Source organism: Ambystoma mexicanum, chromosome 5p (genome assembly GCF_040938575.1).
Source record: "Ambystoma mexicanum isolate Mex_15411 chromosome 5p, UKY_AmexF1_1, whole genome shotgun sequence".
Taxonomy (NCBI): Eukaryota; Metazoa; Chordata; class Amphibia; order Caudata; family Ambystomatidae; genus Ambystoma; species Ambystoma mexicanum.
Genome location: NC_090930.1, coordinates 872,782,616 through 872,808,757, shown reverse-complemented (window position 1 = coordinate 872,808,757; position 26,142 = coordinate 872,782,616). Strand labels below are relative to the sequence as shown.

The following is a 26,142-nucleotide window of genomic DNA, read 5'->3' as shown; positions in this document are numbered from 1 at the left end:
GAGTGTGTGTGTGTGTGCATGTGTATGAGAGAGGGGACAGAGTGGTGATACTCGAAGAGGTGTGTTTTAGGCAAGCATAAGCATAAGGAAAGCAGCCTGTCAGAATATGAGCTGTCCCTCCCCCTCCCTAATCACAGCTTTACTCACAGACAAAACTCCTTCCCTCTCTCATTCACTCACTCACTTCAGGCCAAGCCGTCCCCTCTCGCTCTATTTCAGCCTTTTCCCCCTCTCTCTGAATTCCCTGAGACGGAGTCGGAAACCTCCTTTCTGACAGCAACGCAGCTCAAGAGCACTTATTGCCTTCTGAGAGGGAGAGTTTGCCTTTGCTGCAACTTCACAGAAAACTTTTTTTTTTGCTAACTGTTCTTGAAGAGAAAGAAAACTGTAAGTGATTGAGGTCTGTGGCTGAAGCAAAAAAGCACGTATTTTTTTTAAAAAAAATTGAATTAAAAGTCAACGCAACGTTGCAGTCAGGATGCCCCTGCTCGCGCTGAAAGGATTGGTCTTGGGGCTCTGCTGGATTGTAGCGAGGAGTTCTCCCACCCCCGGGACAGAGGGGCCCGGCGCAGTCACCGACTGCCCGTCCTGCGCCCTGGGCAGGATGGAGAAGGGAACGCCCGGCATCCAGAATGATATGGTGGAAGCAGTGAAGAAGCACATCCTGACCATGCTGCACATGAGGAGCAGACCCAACATCACGCAGCCTGTGCCCAAGGCGGCCCTGCTCAACGCCATCAAGAAGCTGCACGTGGGCAAGGTGGGGCAGGATGGCTATGTGCAGATCGAGGACGACATTGGGCGCAGGGCTGAAATGAATGAACTGCTGGAGCAGACCTCGGAGATCATCACTTTCGCGGAATCAGGTGGGTGACAGGTCGCGCTCGCTGCCGGGCTCCGCGGGCGCGGCAGTGAGCAGGTATTCGCCCCGTTAGAGAAGAGGGGGTGGGGCGGGGCCGGGAGGGAAGGAGCCGGCCAGGTGGGATTTACAGCCACATTTAAGCCTGGGCTGCAGATCTCTTGTTTACACTCCAAAGCCACACTGAAAAACACAGAATAGGTGAGGCTCAGAGGCAGACAGGTGATAGACTAATGGGGGAAGGGATGTGATGGGCAGATAGTTTGTGAATGAATAGCACAGCAGCAGCCCCAACAAAGTACAGACAGAAACATTTCGGAAAACTCATGGACTAATGTGGCAGATGCGAGGTTACGTCTTTAGCGCAGGCACTTAACGTACACACAAGTAGAGTAGCATTTGCGCACCGAGAAGTTAAGAAAACACGTCGGGGACACTGAGCGCAACTCTGGCGTTGGTCTTTGCTATCTAGAGAGTCAATTGCTGTGATTGGGTATTCTAATGCGCCTGGAGGCAGCAGCGCCCGATAAGAACGCTTGCAACACAAGGTAAAATACCACGCCGGAATACCAGGGGCAGCATGTTAACACAATAGAGCACAGTGGAGAAAACAGGACACCACCACACAGAACACCGCGCAACTATATGACCTGCTTCAAAGCACAACACAACATGGCGTGATTAATGTTATTATTCGTGGACAGGGAATTCGGGGGAAAAGACCAGCTCATTCTGCAGACCTCCTTTATGCACCCTTCCAAGAAAGAAGGAGCCCGACAGAGAGTGCGTTTCATTCATAACACACATAACTCCAACGTGCACCGTGTACGCTCGCTTAAAAAACGTTCTAAAAAACGTCCTGCCCGAGGCAGATGCGGGCAAGCCGCGCAGAAGAAGCACCGCCGTCAGATGAGATCCCACTCTGGCCGCCCGGCGCTCCTCTGCATGGCTGGGCGCAGCGGAGGTGCACCACCTCGCCGCCGCCTCCTCCTCCTCCTGCACAGGGCGGGGGAGCAGGAATGCCATTACCGGCTGCTGCAGCGCGCAGAAGGCACGGCGTGCCCTTGTTTAAAGTTTGCTGTGGCAGCATAAACAATCAGGGCAGCAATCAAAGTTTCCAGTCCTGGAAACCCGCTGCCTCGGGATTCGCCGCCCTGCTCGGCGGAAACGCACGCCGCGCGCTGGTGCTCGGCACACACTCTCCCGCCGAGCTCTCAGCCCCTGGCCACGGGTTCCTCTCGGGGCAGATGGTAGGCAGCCGCGTTTTCCGCCCCCTCCGGGTGTGTTCTGCTCGCTCCCGGAAGGTCTCGGCCGCCCAGGGGTGTGCTGCTCTGCTCTGCTCCCCTCCCTGGCGCCCCCCCCCACTCCATTTCGCACTCCGCCAGGCTCTCTCCGAGCGCCTTCTGTCCGCCCGCCCTCTGCAGCGCGGCGCGGGGGAATGAAGAGCGGGTAGCAGGCTGTGATAGGGGCAGGCTGGCCACCTGCTGCCTCCGGAGGGCCCTCGCTGGGAGGGAAGGCACTCGCGGTGAACTCCGGATGTCGGCCGCACTACCGTCACTGCCGGGCTTGGGTCTGTGCAGAGACGCAGGGAATGTATTCATTAGAAGGAGGCGCTCGATGTCTTGAGAGTAATATTTCTGGGCTGTAGACTGGGGATTCCCAATAGAGAGGGAACAGACGACGGGCATTCGAAGTAATACGCAGTGACAGGTACCGCCATACACAGAAAGATGGAGCTTGAGACAGGCGCATGAACAAATAGAGCTACATGTATTGAGGTAGCGCAGCATGTGACAGCCAGGTTTTGAGCAATGCAGCTTGGCTGTCAGTCGGACGGACAGTGACAACAAACACAAAATATATATGCGGCACACGGAGAGGCCAGACGTTCTCTCTCTTTCTCTCTATCCCTCTCTCTCTCTCTCTCTCACACAATCACACACACACACACACCTACATTCAGGGAGTGGACCCACGGCGGGCATAGGAAACATACAGCACTACCCATGACAATGCCATCTACAGATATACACAGGATCACAGCGAGGGGAGGAATTGAGCGTCACAACCAGAAAGCCAAACAGGCATGCAGACCATTCAAAGTTCAAACCCCATACAGAGATAGGAAGTCAGACAGACAGAAAACTAGTCCTAGAGCTAGGTGGCAGCATTGTGATGACAGAACATGTGCTCACTGGATCGGCACGATTCAGGCGAATTAGGATCAATCGCCTGTCAGTTGTGCTGAGCGCCCTCTTGCATAGGGCAGCGTCCAAAGGGTGAAACTCTTTGGGATCTTCAATGCATTTGATTTATCAGGCATTTCGGTTTAGTTGGGAGCTCTATGGAAAGTTGGGCTGTGAGCCAGTGGGGCAGCTCAGTGACATACAAGGACAAGTAATTCTGCTTGTGAGTGGTTGCTAGGCCATGCTTCCCAATCCTGATGCGAACAACTCAGAATCTCATCCCACTGCTGTCCTGGATACCGTAACCGGACCTGTTGTATTGATTTATGGTTACAGAGCTACGAACCTGCAAGCCAAGTCTCAGACAGCAAGCGCCACGTCTCAGACAGCAAGCGCTATAGAAAGATGCAGCTTAAGCGTGTGTTAGGCATGTTCACTTTCAAAATAGTTTAACTTTAACCTGGACAAACTGTGCCTTGAAATGTACCGACTGAAGTAAAAACCGAGACCCACGCCACCCAAGAAATACCTGCAATACATATTCCGATCTTCCCTTGCCCAACCCACCACTGATTTAGCAGCTGTTGCTTTTCTTACCCCTTCAAAAGAGTAACGTCACTTCCAGCCACCCATGACTGCCTTAAGCTTCGGTTATATGTGTACTCAACCACAGCAGTAGGTGTCGAGTGGCTTAGTTGTTGAGCAGAGTACCAGTAGTGCTGGGCTGCCATTTCGATCATCTGCTTTATTTTGTGAGGCTGGGCAACTCACTTTCTCTCCCTAAGGCCCAGTTCAGCTGTGTGCCAACAGCGGAAGTGTTCCAAGCATACCCCGACCGACAATTAAAATGGCAATTTAAACTACAGCCTTTGTACATACTTTCCTGAGTTTCCCCCGGGCCTGTTTTCGCCCTGCCCCACCCCTCATGGAAACATCTAAAGCAGCTGGAAGTGAAGTTCGTGTATAAGTGTGACTGAGACATAGGGAACTTGGAAGCTGTTCAGTGAACATCGACGTCGCTTCTCATCTGCACCCTCACTGCGTGTCATTGTTGGCTCCACGCTTGTACGTTCAGCATGAACACGTCTTTTTCTGTTTCACATTAGCTGTCAGTTGTGCACTGGAGCTGAAGCAGCTTCAAAGCTATTCTCGGAGACCCATTGTCAGACTGCAACGTCCCACAGCCGCCACCATTGGCGGATCGAGGGAGCAGGGGGTGGTTCCATTTCTGGGTCTCCTTTTGGATCTCAATGCTCAGCCCACCCAGAAAGCTTAGACATGGTATCGACCAGCTCCCCCATGAGGAGCCTCTCGGCCCGTCTAGACCCAAACGTGCTCACGCCACTGACCACAGGACACATCACCTCAACGTGATTCAAGGCTTAAAGGTGATTTGGGTTGAGTGGAGTGCCAGGCCCCTAACCAGTGCAATGAGTCGTACTCTGCCTACTTCTGTATTTATTGCCAATATCATATTATTTGAGAGGATTAAACAAGCCTGCAAAATTGTGTTCCAACACCATTATTTGTGAGGAGACTGCCATAGCTTATGTATCTCGCCTTCACTGATATGACATCAAACATGAAGTCTGGTAACAGATAATGGCCTCTGATTTGTATATACTAACTCCACAGTTAAATACATCACGTATTACTAATATTTGTACAATTCACCCCACATGCCTGTCAGCATGTTTTGTATATATAAGTTACAAAATGTGTAGCTATGATACTTCCCAATATATATATGTACTGTACTGTGAAACAAATGCACAGGTGTGCTGGAACATGTGCAACCCACTCTTCATGGATAAAATGATCATTGAAGGTTAAGGTTGGGTTGCATCCTGACGTTGGAATTTTTTTTTTTAACGTGAACAATCAGACAGTAAAAGTAACAAGGGAGAACTGTGGCCTTTGTTCTCCCCTGCAAAGCAATGTACCCTCCTCCCAAGGTAAATGCTACCCCGCCTTGTACACAAAGACCTGAATGGAATCACTTCCAACTCTCTCTCTCTTTAGGGTTCTTCTGCCCTACCAACCCACCATACATAAGTCCCCCATTATAGATTCCCCCCAATTTACCAGTTAAATGCATTAAGGAGATAGATCTCTCCACTCATAAGTCTGTACTCTATGGATATCCCTGCCACTGCCCTTGTCCCTTACAGTTGGCCTCTTAAAGCAGGGGTCACCAAGGCCAGTCCTAGAAATAAAAAAAATCCACTCCAGGTTTTTAATATAGCATTTTAATGCAATTATTGTATGTGAAAGTTACACCAGTGGCTATCCTGAAAACCTGGTCTGAGTTTTGCTTTAGCGGATCGCATTTGGAGACGCCCTCCTTGAAGGTTGGGAAAGTGCTGAAAATTCATCTACTCTGGCAAGCAGACCAACCGGATTTGATCTAACTTTACCCCATACTGTTCCATCTCTTGTCCCATGCATCTCTCAGCCCCATACAGAAGTGGCCAAGAGCTAGCATCAGAACAACAAATAGAAAAAAAACGTTACTTTCTTTTAATTCTTTTGAAGAAAGATATTGTGCAATGAAGGCAATACGGGACATCCCATCGTCTCGCACTGACCATCCACGTTATCCACTGACCATATAGTGTCCCTGAACTATATTTTAATTTCGAGCCGCATAGCCACACCTTTTTCGTCGCTACATGTTTCTCTTGTGTTCCTCACTCTTTTATTGATCCTGAATTAACACCCTGTTTTCTGATGTTTTGAATAAGACCGTGTATGAGGTATCTTTTAAGTTGTTTGATTGGTTTTGTTTTAGTTCTCAGATTAAACTAAACTGCAATTATTGCAACCATTTATAGAACCAAGAACAATATAACATGCATAAGGAACGGCCGTACAGATATATTAGGGAATATTAGCAGAACCCTAACGTAGTACAGTCATTTATTGATCTCGAAAACTCGTCTATGTTTTTTTTTTTTGGGCTAATAAACTTTATTTATTTGGCTAACCGGCCTTCCAACTTCAAATGCATCAGTGCATACTTTGCAGTGAGAGCCCTGCTGCAGCAAAGTTACATTTGCTTGACTCCTTAGCGCATCAAGGCATGGCGCTGCACACGGTTGCAGGCTATGGGCCTTCTGAGCGATGACATCACCGGATAATGGTAGATGCTGCAGTTGCAGAAAGTATTCATTTGTGAAGCGTGGCGTAATGGCAGAGCATTTAACTAAGGTTCATTGCGTGTCAGGATTTCCCCAGATGTGGTTGGGTACTGTAGATGGTTGTGCCTTAGTACTAGAGTACTCCCTAATGCTTAGTAGGCATTACTTCTTTCGGTTGAGCATTTCTGAAATGCCAAATGACATCTACAAGTAAATTCAGCTACATCCAACTGTCTCTAGCATGAGTGTGAACATGGCTATTTATTTATTTATTTGAAATCTGTTGTTTTACAGACACAATAGATACATTTGTGAAGATTAGCCATGCGTCACATTTAGATAGATTTGTGAAGATTAGCCCTGCAGAGCACCACAAATACTACTCTGCAGCGGTCCCCCACGGTAAATCCGGCCTAGCTGCACACCCAATCCCACCTACCCTACTCACAGCACAGCACCACATTCATTAGAATGCAGCTACCCCCCTACGACCTATTCGGCCTAGCTGTACACATACTACCTGTATCACATACTCTGCACACCACGGCCAGCATTAGAATGCAGCTAGCCCCCACGATAAATCTGGCGTACTAGCACACATAATACTTGTCTCACATACTCTGCACACCACCGCCAGCATTAGAATGCAGCTAGCCTCCACCATAAATCCGGCCTAGCTGCACACATATCTAGTGCACACACGCACTATTTATTTCTCTGACCATTTACACCTATCTGGACTATGGCCCCGATGGCGTTCCACCTGCCGCGTGTTGAGACCATACCAATGGTGAAAGGCGCTATACAAATGCCCATTAACATAACATAGCATAACAACAAATTCAATTTATCCCCCAAAAAATTACATCTGCAGTTTTAGAGATAAGCGGGGGAGCCATGAATGGGAGCATCAGGCAGTTATATGTGGGAACCTTTACGGCAATGCATCTGGTTGGCGTTGCATAGTCTGCTATGCATGTGTGGATATTGGATGTTATGAGAGCGTGTATGGGAAGTACACGTGTGGATCTCAACCGAAATGGCAATGAGCAAAGAAAGCATTGCTTTTACGTACGGCCTCTGCAAAACGTCCTTTTACAGCTTTTGGGTAACCTACAAGGGCAAATCAGAGGCTTGACGCGCATCGTGTAGTGGGGTTGAACATCTGCATGCTCCAGGTCTGCCGGGAGCTTTGCGAGTCTCCTGGAAAAGTTCAAAAGTGCTAGTTTGGGTCAATGAGCAATACTTTGCTGAGTTTCAAATTTGCAGAATATACTACTCACATTCACCAGGGCAAATTGGTGGAACCATTTCACAATGGGTGTAATTGGGAATGTTGTGCTGTAGGGCGAATTGGGATGGTTAAAGGCTAGCTTTGCAAAATGTTGCTTGAAAAATGCTAGCTTCTCCCACACGAGTTTGGATGTCCAGCCAATGGGAACTATTCAAATAAATGTGCTACACAGAGGAGGAAACAAGGGCGTTCAGCAAGCATGCCCTAAGCCTTCGGGACGATCCTTGGAGATTTTTCATGGAGAGTCTTCAATGGCGGGTCCTAATGCTGCCACTCAGAATTTTAACTGTGTCAGTCACCAGGACCTCAGCCGCCACCCCTGCCAGGAGAGAAGGCCTCGGTTCACTCCACAATGTAAGGGAAGGCACGTATCTGTCAACATCATTCAAGCACTTAGGGAGTCATCCGTCATAACTGCAAACGACCTGCATACCAGTGCCAGGCAAGGGCGTACGAAGGAACGGAACCCATTAGTGTTCACGCCTGTTACTTTTTGTGCACTTGTATGCTGAGCAGAGCCAATCGTCTGCAATTTATTTAACTATGGTATTTGAGTTCCGATAGTTTTTTTTAACTTATGTATGGCAAATGGAAGTAAAGCACACATGGGGGATGGGTCTGGAGAGCACAGGCAAGAGAGAATAAGAAAGAACGAGAGAAAGGAAGGAAGGAAGGAAGGAAGGAAGGAAGGAAGGAAGGAAGGAAGGAAGGAAGGAAGGAAGGAAGGAAGGAAGGAAGGAAGGAAGGAAGGAAGGAAGGAAGGAAGGAAGGAAGGAAGGAAGGAAGGAAGGAAGGAAGGAAGGAAGGAAGGAAGGAAGGAAGGAAGGAAGGAAGGAAGGAAGGAAGGAAGGTTGGTTCACCCTAGATCATACAGATTCTCGAAGGAAGGAAGGAAGGAAGGAAGGAAGGAAGGAAGGAAGGAAGGAAGGAAGGAAGGAAGGAAGGAAGGAAGGAAGGAAGGAAGGAAGGAAGGAAGGAAGGAAGGAAGGAAGGAAGGAAGGAAGGAAGATTCACCCTAGATCATACAGATTCTCCTAGATTCTTTAAAAAAATAAGAAATCTGTTCCCTTGACCTCTAGCACATTTGATGTTAAGGTATTTGGCTAGTTCCCTTTTTTTATTAGTGTCTTGGACTCACGTGCTGCATTAACGTGGCTCTCGGCTGATAACGACTACCATGAAAGGTGTATGCAGAGGGTGGGGGTTGCAAAGAACTCTTTAACAATGCATTTAACATCAAGGGAAACATATCTTCAGACAACATATTCTGAATGCGTATAACTAAAATACGCATGAATTTTATTTTTGAAAGTTTGTATTTCTTTTTTAGACTATATGTGACAGTTCTAGGTGCATGTGTGCATTACAAAACTTCCACACCCAATTCCAAAATCTTCTGATGTGAAAAACAGCCTGCCTATAATTAGCGCCTTCAAAGTATTCCTTGTGGTTGGGGGATTCCCATGCAAAGGCTTAGCAGCATCACAGAAAGGCAGGAATCTAATCCGTCCCACCAATCATGGGTGCCAGTAGACAACATATTGCTTCTCTGGCCACTAGAGGGCAGTGAAGTACAGTTCCCACCCTGTGATTCTCTTTAAACGGAACTGTAACTATTCAGTCAGCTTACTTTTGATTGTAGCGATTTTCTAGCTAAATACATCTGGCCGATGGGAGGCGAATCTCCTCTTTACCAACTATGTCCACAATAATCAACTCCCATAAAAAAAACCTGTTGCTGACAACTTTGAAAGCATAAGCAATAGTAGCACTTGCAGACATGGTATATTTGCTGATGACTGCCACATGTCAAATGCAACATGTGTTAATAGAGGCGTACTGTCAACTCAATTGTTAGCGACGTGTTTGTAAGTGTCATGCATACGAGAAACATATCCACCAACTGTGGCAACTCCTGTGCCATATGCATTATTTATGAATCTGCCACTGGTTGTACCTACTAAATCCTATGACAAGAGCACAATTTGCACATCCATGAATCCTTTCCCCAACTCCAATGAGGTCACGTGATATCAGCTTCCTGTGAATATGTGTTTTAGTCTATGCCCTCGTGGTGATCACTCTGATGCTTTCAAGATTGTACTGTGCCAACAGCCGGCAGATAGGCCTCCCAGTATCCCTATTGAACCATCTCCACAAAGCAGCAAATGCAGCGGTCAGACTCCTGCTGCCACTAGAGGCATGGCAACCCCCAGCCAGGCGTGGGATTGCCACCGACGGGCAAGCTATGAATTGCAGTCACGGCTACCAACAGTTTGTACTCTATGCCCATGTGACTTTACATAATTGGGGGCCATTTAATTTTCCACCAATCCTATGCCCATGTGACTTTGCATAATTGGGGGCCATTTAATTTTCCACCAATCCTTGTAGTAGGCCGCACTAAGAAACACAGTGCTAACATGCACCCCTGCCCTAAATTGGTAGGACGCAGAGAGATTAGTCACACTCTCAAACTCCAAGGGGAAGCTAGAGCAGTAACTGCACAGACATCACTGGTAGTCAAGGACAACCCTGTTCAAGCCAGGAATCTCCTCAAAACAACATGCAACTGCACTGACACACTGACTCAATAGGCAACCAGGGCCCGCTGGCCTAGAATACCCACATCTCCTAACTCCTTAGCCTGCTTAATCTCAACTTCCTATTGGGCACTACACACAAGCCAACCAAAGACGCACACACGTACACCGCAGTGGCACCGCCGCTGCAGCCCCCCACCTCTACTACCAGCCAACAACGTGGAAACGCAACACCTTGTTTGCGCACCCACTAAGGCAAAGCCCCCCAGACACACCCCTTGACTCATCATGGCACATTTGTTACTTACTAACCAAGCTAGAGGACAACACCTGGGACTCTCCTGTGGCAGCACACATTCCACATGCCCGAAGTGCAATCACTTAGAATCTGACCAGTGAAAAGCAACGGTTATGTTATGTTGTGTTACGTTGCTTTATACTACACACTGCTGCCATTTTAATGGTCTCCAGGTGCCCTCATGGTTCTGAAAGGCAAAGGGAGGTGGGTTGGTTAGGGTAAGAAGAGGGATAAGACATGTATTGTGCTCAGCTCTTGGTGTATGTAGAGCCAGGAGTAACTGGCATCTGTGCATATGGGTTTTCTCTGTGTGCTTTGTTTTGTACACTGGAGGCATTTTCTTTCCAGATCAGAGACTTCCAGTATCTGGGTTGTTGGGTGTTTGAGGCTAGTCGGGGGTGTCAAGATTTGTTTGAGGGTGATGTGTGGTTTAGGGGTGTTCAGCGGCGGGAAGGGGGGTTCTCGAGCCCTCTGGGCATGTATGGTAAGTGTGTGATGAGTGAGGGTGGTTGAGAAAGGAGATGGTAAGTAGGTTTTGGGTAGCTATTTGTGAATAGTCTCTGGGTACCATGCGGCAATGCAATTCCTTTTATCATTTTGTTGGGGTACCCACTTTCGCATGGGTGTGGGGGTCATCTTGCTTCAGAAGTTGGCGTGACACAGTTGGGCTACTCTGCTTGTGCAGGACGGGCTAGAGGAGAGTTTGTATTGTGGTGATCATTGCTTCTGGAGTCTGTGACTGGAATTGTGTGCTACAGATCTCCACAAGCATGCACATTATGTTTTCGATTTTGCCTCTCCCTCTTTTTTCACTATCTCTAACACTCCCCATTCTCTTTCAGGCCCTTCAACTAGGAGCATCTAAATGCCAAAAATCACACTGTACAAGACCTAGTTACATTACTGTTTCTACCTAAACTGTGCAGAGGAGAACACATTGGACCTATATCTTGCTGCAAAACATATGTGCATCGTGGTGAAAATACGTGTGCAAAATGGAACTGTACCAGTGCAAATTTTGTGTAGCATGGTTCATATTACATTAGGTATCCTATTGACAAGAAAGGTTTATACAGATTCTAACAGATGGGCATGCAAATTAAGTGCACTTCCATAAAGTGCCTTCAGGGTGCATACCGCATGGACCGAAGGTGTTCCCCGTGGCACGCTGTTCCCATGGAATCATTGCATCTGAGCAAAATTCATGTTCAAATGTGTTGCACCTGAATTGCATGTATTTGTGCACACGCAGGCATATGCGTGTGGGCGCCCTGGGCTCTGGTGTTTACCAGCACCCAGACAATGTTCTGTGAACACTAAAAGGGACATTCTTGAATCATAACCAGATTGCATTAGGAACTTCTGAACGTTGCTTGTTTTGACCTGAAAAAACTGATGCTGAAGTCTGGAGCTGAGTGCTTTACAGTACGGGCCAGAGTACTCGAGTTGTAAAGGCATAGTCCACATTAAAAGTGTTTCCTACAGCGCAGGTACATCATTGAGCTTCATCAAGGCACCGAGTGATCCTTGAAAGCCTCTGATCATAGCAGAGTGCTTCCAAAGTTATTACTTTCCTATGTGTAGATGTGTTTCCTGAGAGGAAGGCTCTCCCTGTCAACCACTCAGATTAGGGTTGTCCAACTCCAGGATTCGAGGGCCGGAATCCTGATGGTTTTCCAGGATATCCCTCATAAATATTCAGTGGATACATTTGCATACAATGATCCTAAATGTATGCACATTTTTTTCTCATGAAAATTAATGAGGCATCCTGAAAACCTGTTAGGATTGCAGCCCTCGAGTCCCGGAGTTGAACCCCCTGCCTCAGATTAATATTAATGTTACCTAATTTTTCATAGTGCTACAAGGCAGCTTCCTCCAGCTGGCACATGCAAGTCACACAGTGCTGGGCTTCTATACCTATCATGGCTACACTTCCATGTCCACTCTCCTTCACCATACTATGATCTTGTGGGGCTCCTATGCATTGAGTGATGCTGCTCACCTCACTATCTCTCTATCTGCGGTGCTCTATGCATATTCGGATGCAGGACTTCACAGCGGGGCGCACACTTTACACATAATGAACCTATTGTAACCGTGCTGCTGATAAGAGCATTGCATTCCCTCTTCCGTTGCATTGAAGAACTGCAAAAGAAGTGTCACTGGGTCAGCTTTTGTGAGTAGTGCATGAAGACTAGGAGGATCCTAGTAAACAGGCCCAGAACCTCCTATCAAACAGAAGCAGGAGCGTAAACACCAGTTTTCAAATGACCATTTCAAGAGAGAATGCCTTTAATGTGCAACCATAAGCGTAATTATAATGTGCCGAAGGTGTGCGGCCCAACCAGCCGGGAACATGCTTATTTTCTTATGAAGCGCTAAACGCAGCACACCCTGTCATTAAACTCCACTGTGATTACTATACTAACGACAAAGGTGTTTCTTGTTGCACCTTGACATCTGACAATACAAGTAGCTATCTAATAAGCCATCTTTCAGAAGCAATTCCATTCACTGTCCGCCATTTGCAGTCAAGAATGACCCAGGTCGCAGCACTGGGACACACAAAGAATTGACTTCAGTGAAGAAAACACGTCTCGTCAGTTTCTCCAAAGTAGTGTTGACTTCAGAGGCAGTGAGGTCAACATACACAGGCTTTCCATTTTCAAGAGCCATTCATTGCTGGTGGACAGGAACTCCAGTTTATGGGAAAGACTAAAGTGCATTCGGTGGAAGCAGGCTGGGAATTCTTAGCCTTACATGTGGGTTGTAGGCCGCATGCCATCATGCGTGAAAGATATGCTTGGGGATGAACTCTGAACTTGAGCAGCATATGCTGAAAGTGGGACAAGGCATATCAGACTCTAGCAGCCCAATGATTGCATTGATGCATGATTCTGGGTAGCCCTCAGGTGAAGAGCAGAGGATGGTTAGGGTTACCCTAGAAAGAGAAAAGGAGTGTGGGAGCCCCTCTACTGAGAACGAAAATGGGACAAATACCATGTTCTAGGGAATTAATTCCACCCAGGAGAGTCTACAATCACATTTTAGATCACTGCACCCTGCACAGAGGAGAAAAGACCCCAGAAAGCGGGTTGCCACATTGCAGCTGTGGGGGAGATTTGCACTCTGTTGCGTGGCTGTGGGAGGTCAGGGGATTAGAACTGACTAGATCCTCTTGACAGCATGGAATTGTGAGAGAACTTTTTTTTGATTGATTCTTCTTTATAAGGTGTCACATTCATATAAACACCTTCTTGCTCTGTCAATATTAAGGTCCAACATGTAGGCCCCACTACTGCTGGTTAGTTTGTTTTTAATTGTTCCAAAATGTATTTTAAAATTCTGGACTTTAAATATTGAATTGAAGAGAATTTCAAAGAGGCGCACAATTCGGTGACATGGAAAAATCTAGAACTTGAATCCGCTGTCACCTGCTTAACCGCTAGAGCACACTTCCTCAAGTAGAGCAGGCTGTGTCCAGATAGTTGCAGCGCCATAGGCTGAGGCAGAGGTGCGTTTTCTGATCCATGTATTTGTTTGTTTTTTCTTTTGCTGCTTTCGCTTCTGGAGCACAGTCCATGCCACAGGGGTGATCTCGGAGCACAAGTGCCAAGTAGGAATGCATAGTAAGTCAACAGATAGGCATTTATTGGAAGGAGGGAGCACTAGAGATGGTTGTCCAAGAGCCAAACCTTCAGGCCTTTCCCTAAAATGCACCTGTACGCACCTCAATGCACTCTCACATTATCGGTTGGTTAAGATACCTTCGGACAGCATGCACGTTTGTGATGGTATTTTACTGAAGATGGATGTGTCTGCCACACAGTGAATACCTTTGGACAATAAAGAACAGGAGATAAAAGCCGACTATGTTTGACAGTAGGCATCTACCTTTCTGAAACCGCACATTGTGGTTAATTGGATTCTGTTAATATCATTCTTTGAAAAATGTTCTTGAAAACAATGCTATCCTCTATAATTGAATAATGGTGAAGAACGTTTGGTCTTCAACTCATTGCTCAGTTGAACCTTAGCAACTGGTGGCGCAGATTCATGAAAAACGATAACATGACCTCATAAGCCGCTGAACTGGTTTCGCCATCTTGACATTGTGATGATCTAGCTGACAAAAAGTGTACAGTAAACAGAAAATAAGAGCGATAGGTCTTTATATCCAGTGACACCAACAACCTATTGTTTCCCACTGTCACCTTCCCCTCAAAATTCAAACAAAAAACCTGTGCCCCCGGGCTACTCCAAATTAGAAGATATCAGTGACCAGCCGGTGTATCCATGACACAGAGGGAAGCTTAATGACTCAAAAGCAGGACTCTGCCAAGGAGAGAGGAGACAATAAGCAGCCTGTGGAGCTCATGCCTGGCCAAACCTCTCATCGATCACACAGTTGTGAACCGCGGCCGCGGCTGATGCAGTATCACCTTTCAAGTGACCTTCACAAGCTCAGATCTGACATAGGGTTTGATGCTCATCGACACCTGCCTTTTTATTTCCTTTTCTAATGTAACAATTTACTGTAGGGCTCCTTGAGCATATGGTTCCATGTAATAATGTCCCAGCAAAATTGTCGCCTGGCAGAAATGTTGCCAAAAAATTGCAGTTTTTTGCAGGTACATTATTACATTGAACATGTGGGCGACACCCCTGCAACCCCCAAAACCTTTTTGTTGTTCAAGAGGAGCGGTGGACACCCCGCAACCCCAGCTGTCCTTGACCCCCTATATATGGTCACCGTATATAATGTTGCCACCAGCTTTTCCCGTGACATTATGTATGGCGACCATATTTATGGGGACATTATTACCGGATACCGTGCTTACAACTCCAAGCCGCGCCGCTTAGTAATCTCGGCCCCTCAAAGGGAAAGTTCTACATTCTTTACTGTCACTCGGCAACCATATCAATGCATGCAGAATTTGTTTTTATTTAAGATATCCAGAAATCTTAAGCAAAAGTAAAAAGAACAGCTTGGCCTTTAGGAAGCCCTCGCGACTTCGTAGCGAAAGCCGCAGCACGACTCGCTTATGCGCATCCATTCCAATAAAGTAGCACTTTGTCTAATAATTCCAACTTTGTGCTCGCTTGATCACGTCACCCAGCAGGGCTCATTACTCATTCCTGTCTCTGCCAGGAACATGGAGTCTTTATCGGAGGAACTCCCCCTCATCGCCGCACTCACGATCGCTACACCTCATGCCAACCAGTTTATTTGCAGGAGAAAACATCCCTTAATATGCCGCTCTTTGGCACACTCTGCATCTCCTTAGCATATTGATCACCACCATGCTATAATTAATGTGGACAGTGTGTTAAATTCGGAACTGAATAAACATGTACCGTTGCATTGCATGACAGAGAGGCATGAAAGAATATAGATCTGCTCCAGTGTGTCCGGAAACCTTGAAAATGTGGCTAGGACGTTAGGCTGCTTGCTACTGTACCTCTGAAGATACACTGTAGCGCTGACAGTGATGCTTTGTCCTCAGAAGAGATAGAGAAGAGTTGGCTGACGTACAGCCTGGCTTTCCAAGAGCAAGCTTGCAGCCAGCCACTGGGTGTACAGGGTCGCTGGAGAGGCCTGCTTTGCTCGGATTCCAGGGCCATATTAGACTGCTGGGTTTGCAGCCTGTAACTTCGTTCTGTCGTGCACAGTGCTGCGTGTAGGGACCCTGTCCTGATGCATCCATTACCTGCCACTAAGTGGAACCCTCATGCCCCCCACCCACCAGCACCACCATCCTCCTCACCATGGGCCTGACTCATGGAACATTTTGCACGGTGCAAAGTACTTTTCACTGGACTTTGTACTGCCAACAAACACGGTGATTCTTGGAACAGTGCAAAGTGTCTTTTTACCATGCAAATTCACTTTGAACGGCAAAAATACACTTTACACTGTTCCACGAATCAGGATGGAGCCGTGCAAAGTGTATTTTTGCAGTGCAAAGTGACTTTGCATGGCAAAAAGACACCTTGCACTGTTCTATGAATCACAGTGTTTATTGGCAGTGCAAAGTCACTTTGCACCAGTGAAAAGTCACTTCGCACGGCAAACACACTCTTTGCATTGCTCCATGAATCAGGGTGGAGCAGTGCAAAGTGTATTTTTCCAGTGCAAAGTGACTTTGCATGGCAAAAAGACACCTTGCACTGTTCTATGAATCACAGTGTTTATTGGCAGTGCGAAGTCACTTTGCACCAGTGAAAAGTCACTTTGCACGGCAAAGACACTCTTTGCATTGCTCCATGAATCAGGGTGGAGCAGTGCAAAGTGTATTTTTCCAGTGCAAAGTGACTTTGCATGGCAGAAAGACACGTTGCACTGTTCCATGAATCTGGGTGTTTGTGGGCAGTGCAAAGTCACTCTGCACCAGTGAAAAGTCACTTTGCACCGTGCAAAAAAATGCATGAATCAGGCCCCATGTCTTCTTGTCTGCAGGGTGCTACTTAGATTAAGGTAAAGTAATTCACTTGGCTTCTGTTAAAGGTAGGCCTTTAGGAGAAGAGAGTGGGCCTGATTCGCAGAAGCTTTTCATAACGGCGCAATCCTATTGGAAAACGCTCTGTGAATCAGGCACAGTGAGTCATAAGTGGGCGGCCGCAGGATAGCCCCTGTGCCCCAAGAGCCTGCCACTTTGCTGATGTAGTGCACAATCATTTGGGGATTCTGACTCACGTTACAGGCGCAGAGTGCTTTAAAAATAAGGATGTGTTTCAAAGCCTCTGAAAATGTAGCCCCATGTGTTGGCAGAAACAAAGTAACAGAATGTGATTGCTGAATGGGGGCAACATTCATTTTGATGCCCGGGTCTAGTTTTTACCCGTTAGATCATTTAGGTGAGTGCCACCTTTGGGGTTCACGCCTCTTCTGTTATGTGCTGCTTTTGGGTGCGTGTTCGATTTTGGGTGTGTCTGTGCCTGTGTGTGTGTCAGTGTGTACCGGTGTTTTTGTCAGTCTATGTGCACGTTTCTGTGTGCTTGTGTGAGTGTTTATGCGAATGTGCGGGCCGAGCAAATCTCTCTGATACATACTCTTAATATTGCTGCCATTTGACATTGCCCCAGGTGGCAGGCACGTCCACTATGCCTTTAGATTAAAATGCAAGCTGCAAGGAGTTCTTACAATTCGGCAGCATGGGGCCTTGGTTGGAGCCAGGAGTCTTTTTCTGTGCATTACGTTTCAGCTTTTTTTATGGCTAATAGATGACAGCCATAAAAATAGGACAACTGTCTGAATCCTGCTGGGGCTAGGCACGCATTTGTAAGGAGCTCATAAACATCACTGTCTTATTCGACTTAATGGTTTGTGCCTGCTGTTTTCGTCAAAGTCTTTTTTTTCCAGAGTTACTCATTGTGGTGTGTGGCGCAATCCAAGAAAATGTGCTTTAGAAATCCTCAAAGCCCAGCAGGATATCTTCCCGCCATTATTCCTACACAACACAAGCACATAAAGCATTGTTTTAATTTTAATATGGGACTTTTGGGAGCAGCCGACATCAAATGTTTCCACAGTAGGTGCGCGTGCTAAATAGGGTCTCCATGTTAGCTTTCTCTGTGATATGGTAAAAGGCAGCTGGCATGTATATTGCATTGGTTATTGTTATTGCTGATAACTTAAGTGCATATTGATGACAGAAAAAAAGGCTGCTCTTGCGCTTTACGCACAAGTGCAGTTATCCTCAAGGTCTTAGAAATAAGACTTCATGGTATTCTTGTCTTTTCTTGTTTTTATCACAGGGCCTGCCAAGAAGGTGCTCCACTTTGAGATTTCCAAGGAAGGCAGTGATCTGTCTGTGGTGGAGCAAGCCGAGTTCTGGCTCTTCGTGAGACTCAACAAGTCCAACCGCACCAGAACCAAACTCACCATTCGCTTGTACCAGCAGCAACAGCGTGCTCAAGGGGTGGACCGCGGAACAGAGGGCGACAAGAAAGAGGTCTTGATCTCACAAAAGTCAGTGGACACCAAGAGAAGTGGCTGGCACAGCTTCCCCATCGCCAAAAGCATCCAGCACCTGCTTGACCAAGGCAAGACATCCCTTGACATTCGGATAGCATGTGATCAGTGCCAGGAGACTGGTGCCACGCCAACTCTTCTCGGGAAGAAGAAAAAGAAGGACGAGGAAGTGAAAGAAGGGAATGGTGCTGCCGGGGATGAGGAGCGAGAACAGTCACACAGGCCCTTTCTTATGATCATGGCCAGACAATCAGAAGAACACCCTCACAGGAGGAGGAAGCGTGGTTTGGAGTGCGATGGGAAAGTTAGCATCTGTTGCAAAAAGCAGTTCTACGTGAGCTTCAAGGACATTGGGTGGGCCGACTGGGTAATTGCACCTCCTGGCTATCATGCAAATTACTGCGAGGGGGATTGCCCAGCGCACATCACGGGGACCTCAGGCTCCGGCCCCTCCTTTCATGCCGCGGTCATAAACCAGTACCGCATGAGGGGCTACAGCCCCTTCACCAGCTTAAAGTCATGCTGCGTACCCACAAAGCTGAGGGCCATGTCCATGCTCTACTACGATGATGGGCAAAACATCATCAAGAAGGACATCCAGAACATGATTGTGGAGGAATGTGGCTGCTCATAGATGGAGTACGAAAGCATATATGGCGACATGGACAGAGCAAAGTGCACATAACTTTGAGAACACAATAATGACTCCAAGAGGCCACAAACAAACACAAAGGAAGAAGGATGACATCATGACACATCTTCAAAAATATCTGATGTGGTCCAAAATACTCTAAAATTCCATGGCTGCCAATCACCGGCACTTTCCAATTTTCCAGTCGAAAAAGTATCTATATCTGTATACATGTGAAAACATATATATATATATATATATATATGTACATATATATATATATGTATATATATATATACATATTTATAAATGTATGTACATTGACAGATACATTTATATTTGCATACATGTACAGATATAGAAATATATCTATAGAAAGTATATTTTGGTAAATAGTATTTTTGTGCAGTTATTGATGACTCCCTTTCTGCACTACTTTTGCAAAGAAAACAAAGAGAGGAGTAATACAAAGTTACATTTCACTAAGGTGCTTCAAGATCTTAGAACTATGCAACGTATTCGGTTTGAAACTGTTTACCTGAGAATCAAGAGAGACTTTTTTTTATTGGAATAACATGTTTAATTTTGTTTTTCTTTGATGAGTGATACTTGAAAGGAATATGTTTTGCCCAGCAACTGGAGCCGAGCATTTCTCTATTTTGTAATGAAAACAAATGTTTTTGATCGTTTACTATTTGCACTACAACGGTGTTTGACTTGTTCTAATTCTTATTTAACAAGTATTTTCAAGGGGCGGAAGAGGTGGGGCAGACAAGGCGGGGCGGGCGGGGTTTCAAGAGCTGCACTTATGTGAGCTATACAAGAATTTCTACAGCACACAACAAAATAGCTATTTTTATGACTATTGTTATTGTTAATGTTATTTTTATTATTTTTTACCTTTACGACTAGATGCGTAAACCAAAGACGTGTGTGAGCCTTGAGCAGTCCATTTGCATTTGATGTGCATTCAGCGAGTACAATGTCACAGAGTGGGGCGTGTTGACTGGTTTTGGGGTATGCAATGATCTGGGGGAGCTGATTACAGGCCGAACTAAATTTAATTTGACTTCCGTTTCATCGACAAAAGTATAATTCTTCCTCGGCGCGTGGCCAGTGTTCTTTGCAGTGGCTCTGCAATATTGAGTACGAGCCATTCAGTAGTCCAAAGTTATTCAGGGTCCTGTGCAAAAAAACACACGAACTGTTTCTCTGTTTCCACGTTGGGGTATATCACACAATCCGCCAACCAGTCCAGAAGGGAACAAGTCTACCAGACCCAGAGAGGGCCAGATTGAAACGATAGAGGGTTTGCTTCCTTTCGCGAAAGATTAGCTCCCTGGGAGGCGCCCGGAGGCAATGAGAATGCTTGGAACGCTGGCTATATTCACAAAGGTGAGCCCGCTTTCGGAGCAGTTTCGTTAGTGTCAGGTGCTTCCCTTCCCTGCTCCCCGCTCCCCTTTCCTATTAGCACTCGTGTAGATCACTGCACGGGTGCGTATGGTTTACTTTTCTTTCGAAATAATGGAAGAAAAACATACCTTTTAATCACCACTCTACCTTCAGCCAGGCAGTGCCCTCTTCAATGGCGGTGACGTCAGTCATCCACTATGAAGACAGACTTCTTGGTTTGAAGGCAGCACAGCGACGGCCACGAGGAAAAGGTCCATTTTGCTTTTATTATTTCAAAATAAAAGAAAACCATCAGCACCTGTGCAGTGATCTAGACAGGTGCTAATGGCGAGATGCCCCTCGGTGGCTGGGCACACCCCGTGGGTAACGGTTCGCCACCCTCGTTAAGGGAACATCGCTTCGCTCGGGCCCTTAACTTAGGTGGCGGCCGTTACCCACGGGGTGGGCCTGCCTGCCACCTCGGGGCATATCGCCTCATGAGACCAGACATTGGTTGCCATTTTGTCTGTCGAGTGCCAGGCAAACAGACTGCTTGATCAGCAATGCATTTGCGTTGTGAGATCTGATCGCCAGAAACAAGGGACCATAAGTCTAGCAAGGAATTTGTAATAGTCACATTTAGTAGGGTAGCTAGAAATTACAGTGAAAACGGGGGCAGTGGACGTGGCGGGAAGTACTTTCTTTTTTCAATGTTCAGCAAAAATGTATTGGTATGTCTGTTTTTGTATATTACATGTGTTATATGTTTCAAACGAGATGCGAAAACCCCTTGCTTCCCCTGTCATATTAATAGCAAGGCACATGCTTCTTGCATTTTTTTTATTTTTATTTATTCCATACTATTTAGCTTGCACAGTAGAGCTAATGGGTTATACATGTATGTACTTTTTATGAAAATACATTTTTACGCACTTACACAATTGGGTACAGGTGAAATTTAGCACTATGAACAAACAACTACAAAGTGAACGTTTTCTGTTGCAAATGACTCACTCCGTTGTGTATGTGGTTTGTCTCAAGAACTGCAAGAACCAGAAAGGACCACCAGGGTCAGCTTCATGATGCAGGTAGAACCAAGCAGATGATGGGAATGGCCTTCCCCTTACAGGCAGAGCTCTAGCAGAGGTGGGACTGTGCCTTGTCTTGGGAAGCCATTTCAAGTGATGAGGCGGGGGTTGGGGGGGGGGGGGCGCTCTCAAAGGACTGGGACACCCCGCCAGTCCCATCTGAAGATCCATGGGACCTGTTGCGTTTCTGTCCTTGACCTCCATCCCCCATTGGCAGCCTCTCTTCTTCACACAAAGTAATCATGAACTTCATTGCCTGACAAACCTCGTATCCCCCCCCCCCCGCTTGCAGTCTGTGCATTTTACCTGTAAAATGCTCTCACAGATGCAATGCTGCGCCCTTCTTTTACCATTTTGAAAGCTGACCTGCACTAATCGCTTGGAAAACGTACTCCTTTGCCTTCCACTTACATGTCTTATGAATGCATCAATATCCCTAAGGAAGAGTTGCCCAACAAAGGTCATCACACGGGAGGAAGGATAGCTCAGGGGCAACGTGCTTGTCTTGGAAGCAAGCAGCTCAACACAGGTTCAAATCCCGATCCAGCGCTTAGAAACTACTTGTTGGCATTAAGCACGTTATAAAAGAACAACTATAATTATCAGTTCCTACTTAATAACTCTTTTTAAAAAAAGATGAAGTCCTCAGTGGAAAAAAAAAATCCGCTCCTGGGGCGAAACCTTGCACTGCCATAGCACGGAGTGCACTTTGACCTCATTGACTTTGGACCCACATCCGATACATCAGACAGGCTGGGGAGAGAATATGACATGATATTGTCTTCACGAAATCCGCTTCCTTGCAACAAGAGGAGTAAAGGATTTGCAAAGGGGGATGGATACATGTACAGTTGGATCTTCAAGAGCCTGGAGCAGTTTTACACCTCAGCATTGCAGGAAGGCACATTGACCTCTCCTCACACTGTGATGTAATTGGCAATTATACTGCCCCCGTTACCACTGTAGTAGTCACCCGGCACTGAGGGGTGCCCACCTTTCCCAAGAAAAGCCTAGTTCTGGGCCTCCCCATTCACAGACTTGTACGCATGGATGTGCACGTGATGCACGACCTTCTCAGGCCCTTGGTCGAACACTTTCCCTATGATTAGTTATGCAAGTTACTAAAACCCTAATCCAGGCCTGTAGGGAAGGTCTGAATTCCACCACCAGAAATCAACATGGCCTTTATTCATCTCCCAGAGGATTTCCACCCTCGGTTACATCATTGTGATCTCTTACATCTGAACGGGAAGACTCCAGGGGAGCAGAGAGTGGAAACCTTAGGGGATGTGGAAAATGCACTTTGGGAAATTGGGTTGGCGCCTTTTTAACTAGTTAAATAATCAAGAACAAGTTGGATGTTGAGGGATTTAGTAGCTTAAAGAAATAGAACTCCCCACTGGCCGAACAAAGGAGAGCACAGAGATGCAATCTAGGGTTTACAAGACGCAGAAACTTAAACGCATAAATAGGTTTCCCGTTACTCCCATGCATGCTTTGTGTACCCTGCTCCCAGATTTGGAACTTTTTCGAATCGCAAGGCTGTGGGCAGTGCCATAGGGTTTTGATTTGTGGTTAAGTTTCTTAAAACAGAGGGAAATGGAAACCCGTGTGTTAAATCTGAAAAGTGGGTTGTTAATGAACATTGACGGTGGCTCAGCAAAATAAAAATATATATATATAAAAAAGACGTAATTTATTTGATTTACATTTTCATGGCCCCAAAATAGCATTCGAAATTGCTGCCACTTTCAATTAGTGTAGAAGTGCACGCCCTTTCAGAAGCAGCAACTGTTTCCAGGTACCAAGCAAAGAAATCATCATTGCTGCCAGTTGTTTTCTTCCCAGCCCAGGTCCACTTTAGAAGTCGAAAAACAACTTCTGCCTATATTTAGTTTTCTGATTCGGGAGTGGACACAGTCAGAGCGGTTCCACAGACCCTTCTACAATGTCATGACCATGCTGTTGGAGTCAGCCAGGGGCAGTAAAAATGCGATGCCCTCCAGGGCTTGCTTCTGCACACACCACCCAAGTGCAGCAGGTTCATGGAATGTCCATTTTTTAAGGGCTCCTCACTGTTTGGCTGTTGCTCAGAGAGTACCTTTACGGTCAATCACAGCTCCTTGCAGGTGGGCTGCAAATGTCGGGCGAGGAGCTTTACTCCCAAACTATGACAGTGGTGACATCCCGCCCATATAACTTAGGGCAACACATGTGAAAGAAGACGGGCATCACCAAAACGAAGCCGGGAAACTAGATCTCCTCTGGTCCCTCCTATGCAATCCGTCATGCCACAGGCTAACTTTATGATGGGGAGAGGCGACTGTCGTCTGTTGAGAGACTCAAGCTTTCCTTTTTCTCACTGTTTTTTCTTTTCATTGGCCTTTTTTCCTTTGTCTTTTTGTGTTTTCTTTTTTCTATTTTTCCTCTTTGTCTTACTTTTCTTTTGCCCGTTCTTTCTCTCCCCTACGTCACACATATCAATAGCATTGCATGCTGGGAGTAATTTCATTTGCATAAACAGAAACTCTTGTAGGCTAAAGCACATTGCTATTTATTTATTTGGTGAGAAACAGTGGAACACTTTTCTATGTTAAAATCCATGAGGCTAAACGTGTTTTAAACTTTTGCGTGTACATGCTTTCAGAAAAAAAATGCATTTGGTTCCTTTTTTCAATTTACGCCAAGCCATTCAGTCAGCGATTCCTCGTCGTTGTTCTTTTTCCATTCCACGTACACCGCTTTAATCCGTTTCTGTCCCGCTAAGTGTAATTAAAGTTGTTAATTTATGAGTGCATTTCAAATATGTAAATTGTTTCTTAATATTTATTGTGTACAATTTCATTTTTTTTATTTACAGTACGTTGAAAGAGATGCGTGTGTTATGTTTGCATTGTTTATAGTAGAACTTATTTATTTTCACAGCATTCCATCTGATAGTTTTTTTTTTATACATGGAAGGTATGCTGAGTTTAGCTATTCTTTGTACAGTTTAGTGAGCAGTATTCATCAATTCCTGGTTGCTTAATAGCCTTCATGTTAAAAAAATATCTGTTTGGGATTTTTTTGTGTTTTTCCTCTAAGCATTGAAGAACAGTTGACCAGAAACAGAGTGCACTTTTTGTGAAACAAAGTGCCTGGGTGAGAGGAGAGGCAAATACATTGTTCTGCGACTGCCTGAAACAATGAGTCTTCTGCGGGGAGATTGTTTTCACATGCACAAGAAGTATTTTGGTCAGCTACAATTCTACATTGTTCTTTCTGTTCTCTTGCCCTTTTCTCAAACATCGACAAACCCAACTTCAAGTGAAATCAATAAAGAGAATTTCACGCACTACTGCATTGTGGTCTTTTATGTTCATCGCTAGCGAATAAGGGTGAGCACATGCGCACAATGTCAACAGGCACTATTAGGACCCCGGAATGAGGAGGTGCAAGTCTTCTGTCTTTATTGTCCTGTCTCCATGTTAGTTGCCTTGTTGTCTGATGTGTTCTCAGGTTGTGCCCTGATGCCTGTGGTCGACCGGCGCGATATAAATAAATAAATACATAAATAAATAAATGCATTGCAGGGGTCTGCAACATTTGGCTCTCCATATGTTTTGGACTGCAACTCCCATCACTCCCAGCCAGCATCGGTAATGGTGAGTACGCCAACATATTTGGAGAGCTACAAAGTGCAAGACCCTTGTCTTTAAGGTATGCCTTATTTGTTCAATTTGTCCATGAACAATATGATCCTGGCACCACATTCACTGAGACGGTACTGCCATGCTCTCATTGGCAACACATCTTCAGCAAGAGGGATTAACAGGCCAGGTTGCTGCCCAGCAGTGCCTTTTCATAGCATTGTGCAATAGCAGAGATAGATGGTACATTTCACCTCACAGGTCAAAGGGGTTCTATGAAATTTAGTGCACAGAGCAAACCTCATTCATTTAATTCGTTTAACAGGGTCCTACATGGGACAACAAAACTCTGTTCCATTTTGTATGTTCTCGATGGACCTGCATTAAAATCCCTGCCCCTTTAAGAAATATGAGTTAACATGCAAAACAAGTGGTACTTGGCAAATCTTACATTGGGAGCCTGGGAAGCTGTACCAGGAATCATTTGCCCACTACTCTGATGCCACCAGTTGCTATTTGTTTAAAATAACACAACACACTAGAAATCCAAATAATCTGGTAGAAAGGCAGCACAGGAGAATTTTGAATTGGTTAGTAGAACATTACTTTTACCTGGCCCAGGAGAATTTCACAAAATAGCACAACTTTACCCCTCTCTTCATATGGCTAACATTTTTGCAGTCAGGGCTAGTATATTGGCAATTTGTCACACATACATTTAAGGCTGTTAACATACTTGTTAGATCCTTAGAAAAGTTAAATACCATGAGCTGTTGGCCCGCATCATATAGGGCAGTTTGGTTTTCCATTTCCTTACAGCAGTAGCGGTATCTAAGATGTGAGCAGGCCACTGTCATTGATTGGATAGTCACTCAAATGCATCTACATGTCTAACCACCACACGCGTTCCCTGCAGTGCAGAGCAATAGCGCCTAGGAGCTGTATCTTGTTACCCAGACAGTACCCAACGGAAAAGGGCCAAAACCACTGGTTACCTGGGTCAGCTATAACCTTGCTAACATAGGAGAGCTCTACGCATGATCAGCCCTCTTGATGTTTGGAAAAAAATAGCACCAAATATTAGTGACCCAATTCCTTCGGTAT

At 45.9% G+C, this 26,142-nt stretch overlaps 1 protein-coding gene across 1 annotated transcript; it reads left to right on the top strand.

The window, feature by feature from the left end:
* The first annotated feature begins 58 nt into the window (after window positions 1–58).
* INHBA (inhibin subunit beta A) lies at window positions 59–24,743 on the top strand. The gene is made up of 2 exons (XM_069613299.1): window positions 59–866; window positions 18,082–24,743. Exons 1-2 carry the CDS (start codon window positions 479–481, stop codon window positions 18,930–18,932), a joined length of 1,239 nt encoding a protein of 412 aa, XP_069469400.1. The 5' UTR covers window positions 59–478; the 3' UTR covers window positions 18,933–24,743.
* Window positions 24,744–26,142: the final 1,399 nt, after the last annotated feature.

Bases quoted from the DNA above. Each gene is read 5' to 3' on its own strand.
- INHBA (XM_069613299.1), top strand. From the start codon at position 479: ATGCCCCTGCTCGCGCTGAAAGGATTGGTCTTGGGGCTCTGCTGGATT. The intron at 867-18,081 runs GTGGGTGACAGG...TTTTTATCACAG, and splicing joins CATCACTTTCGCGGAATCAG to GGCCTGCCAAGAAGGTGCTC.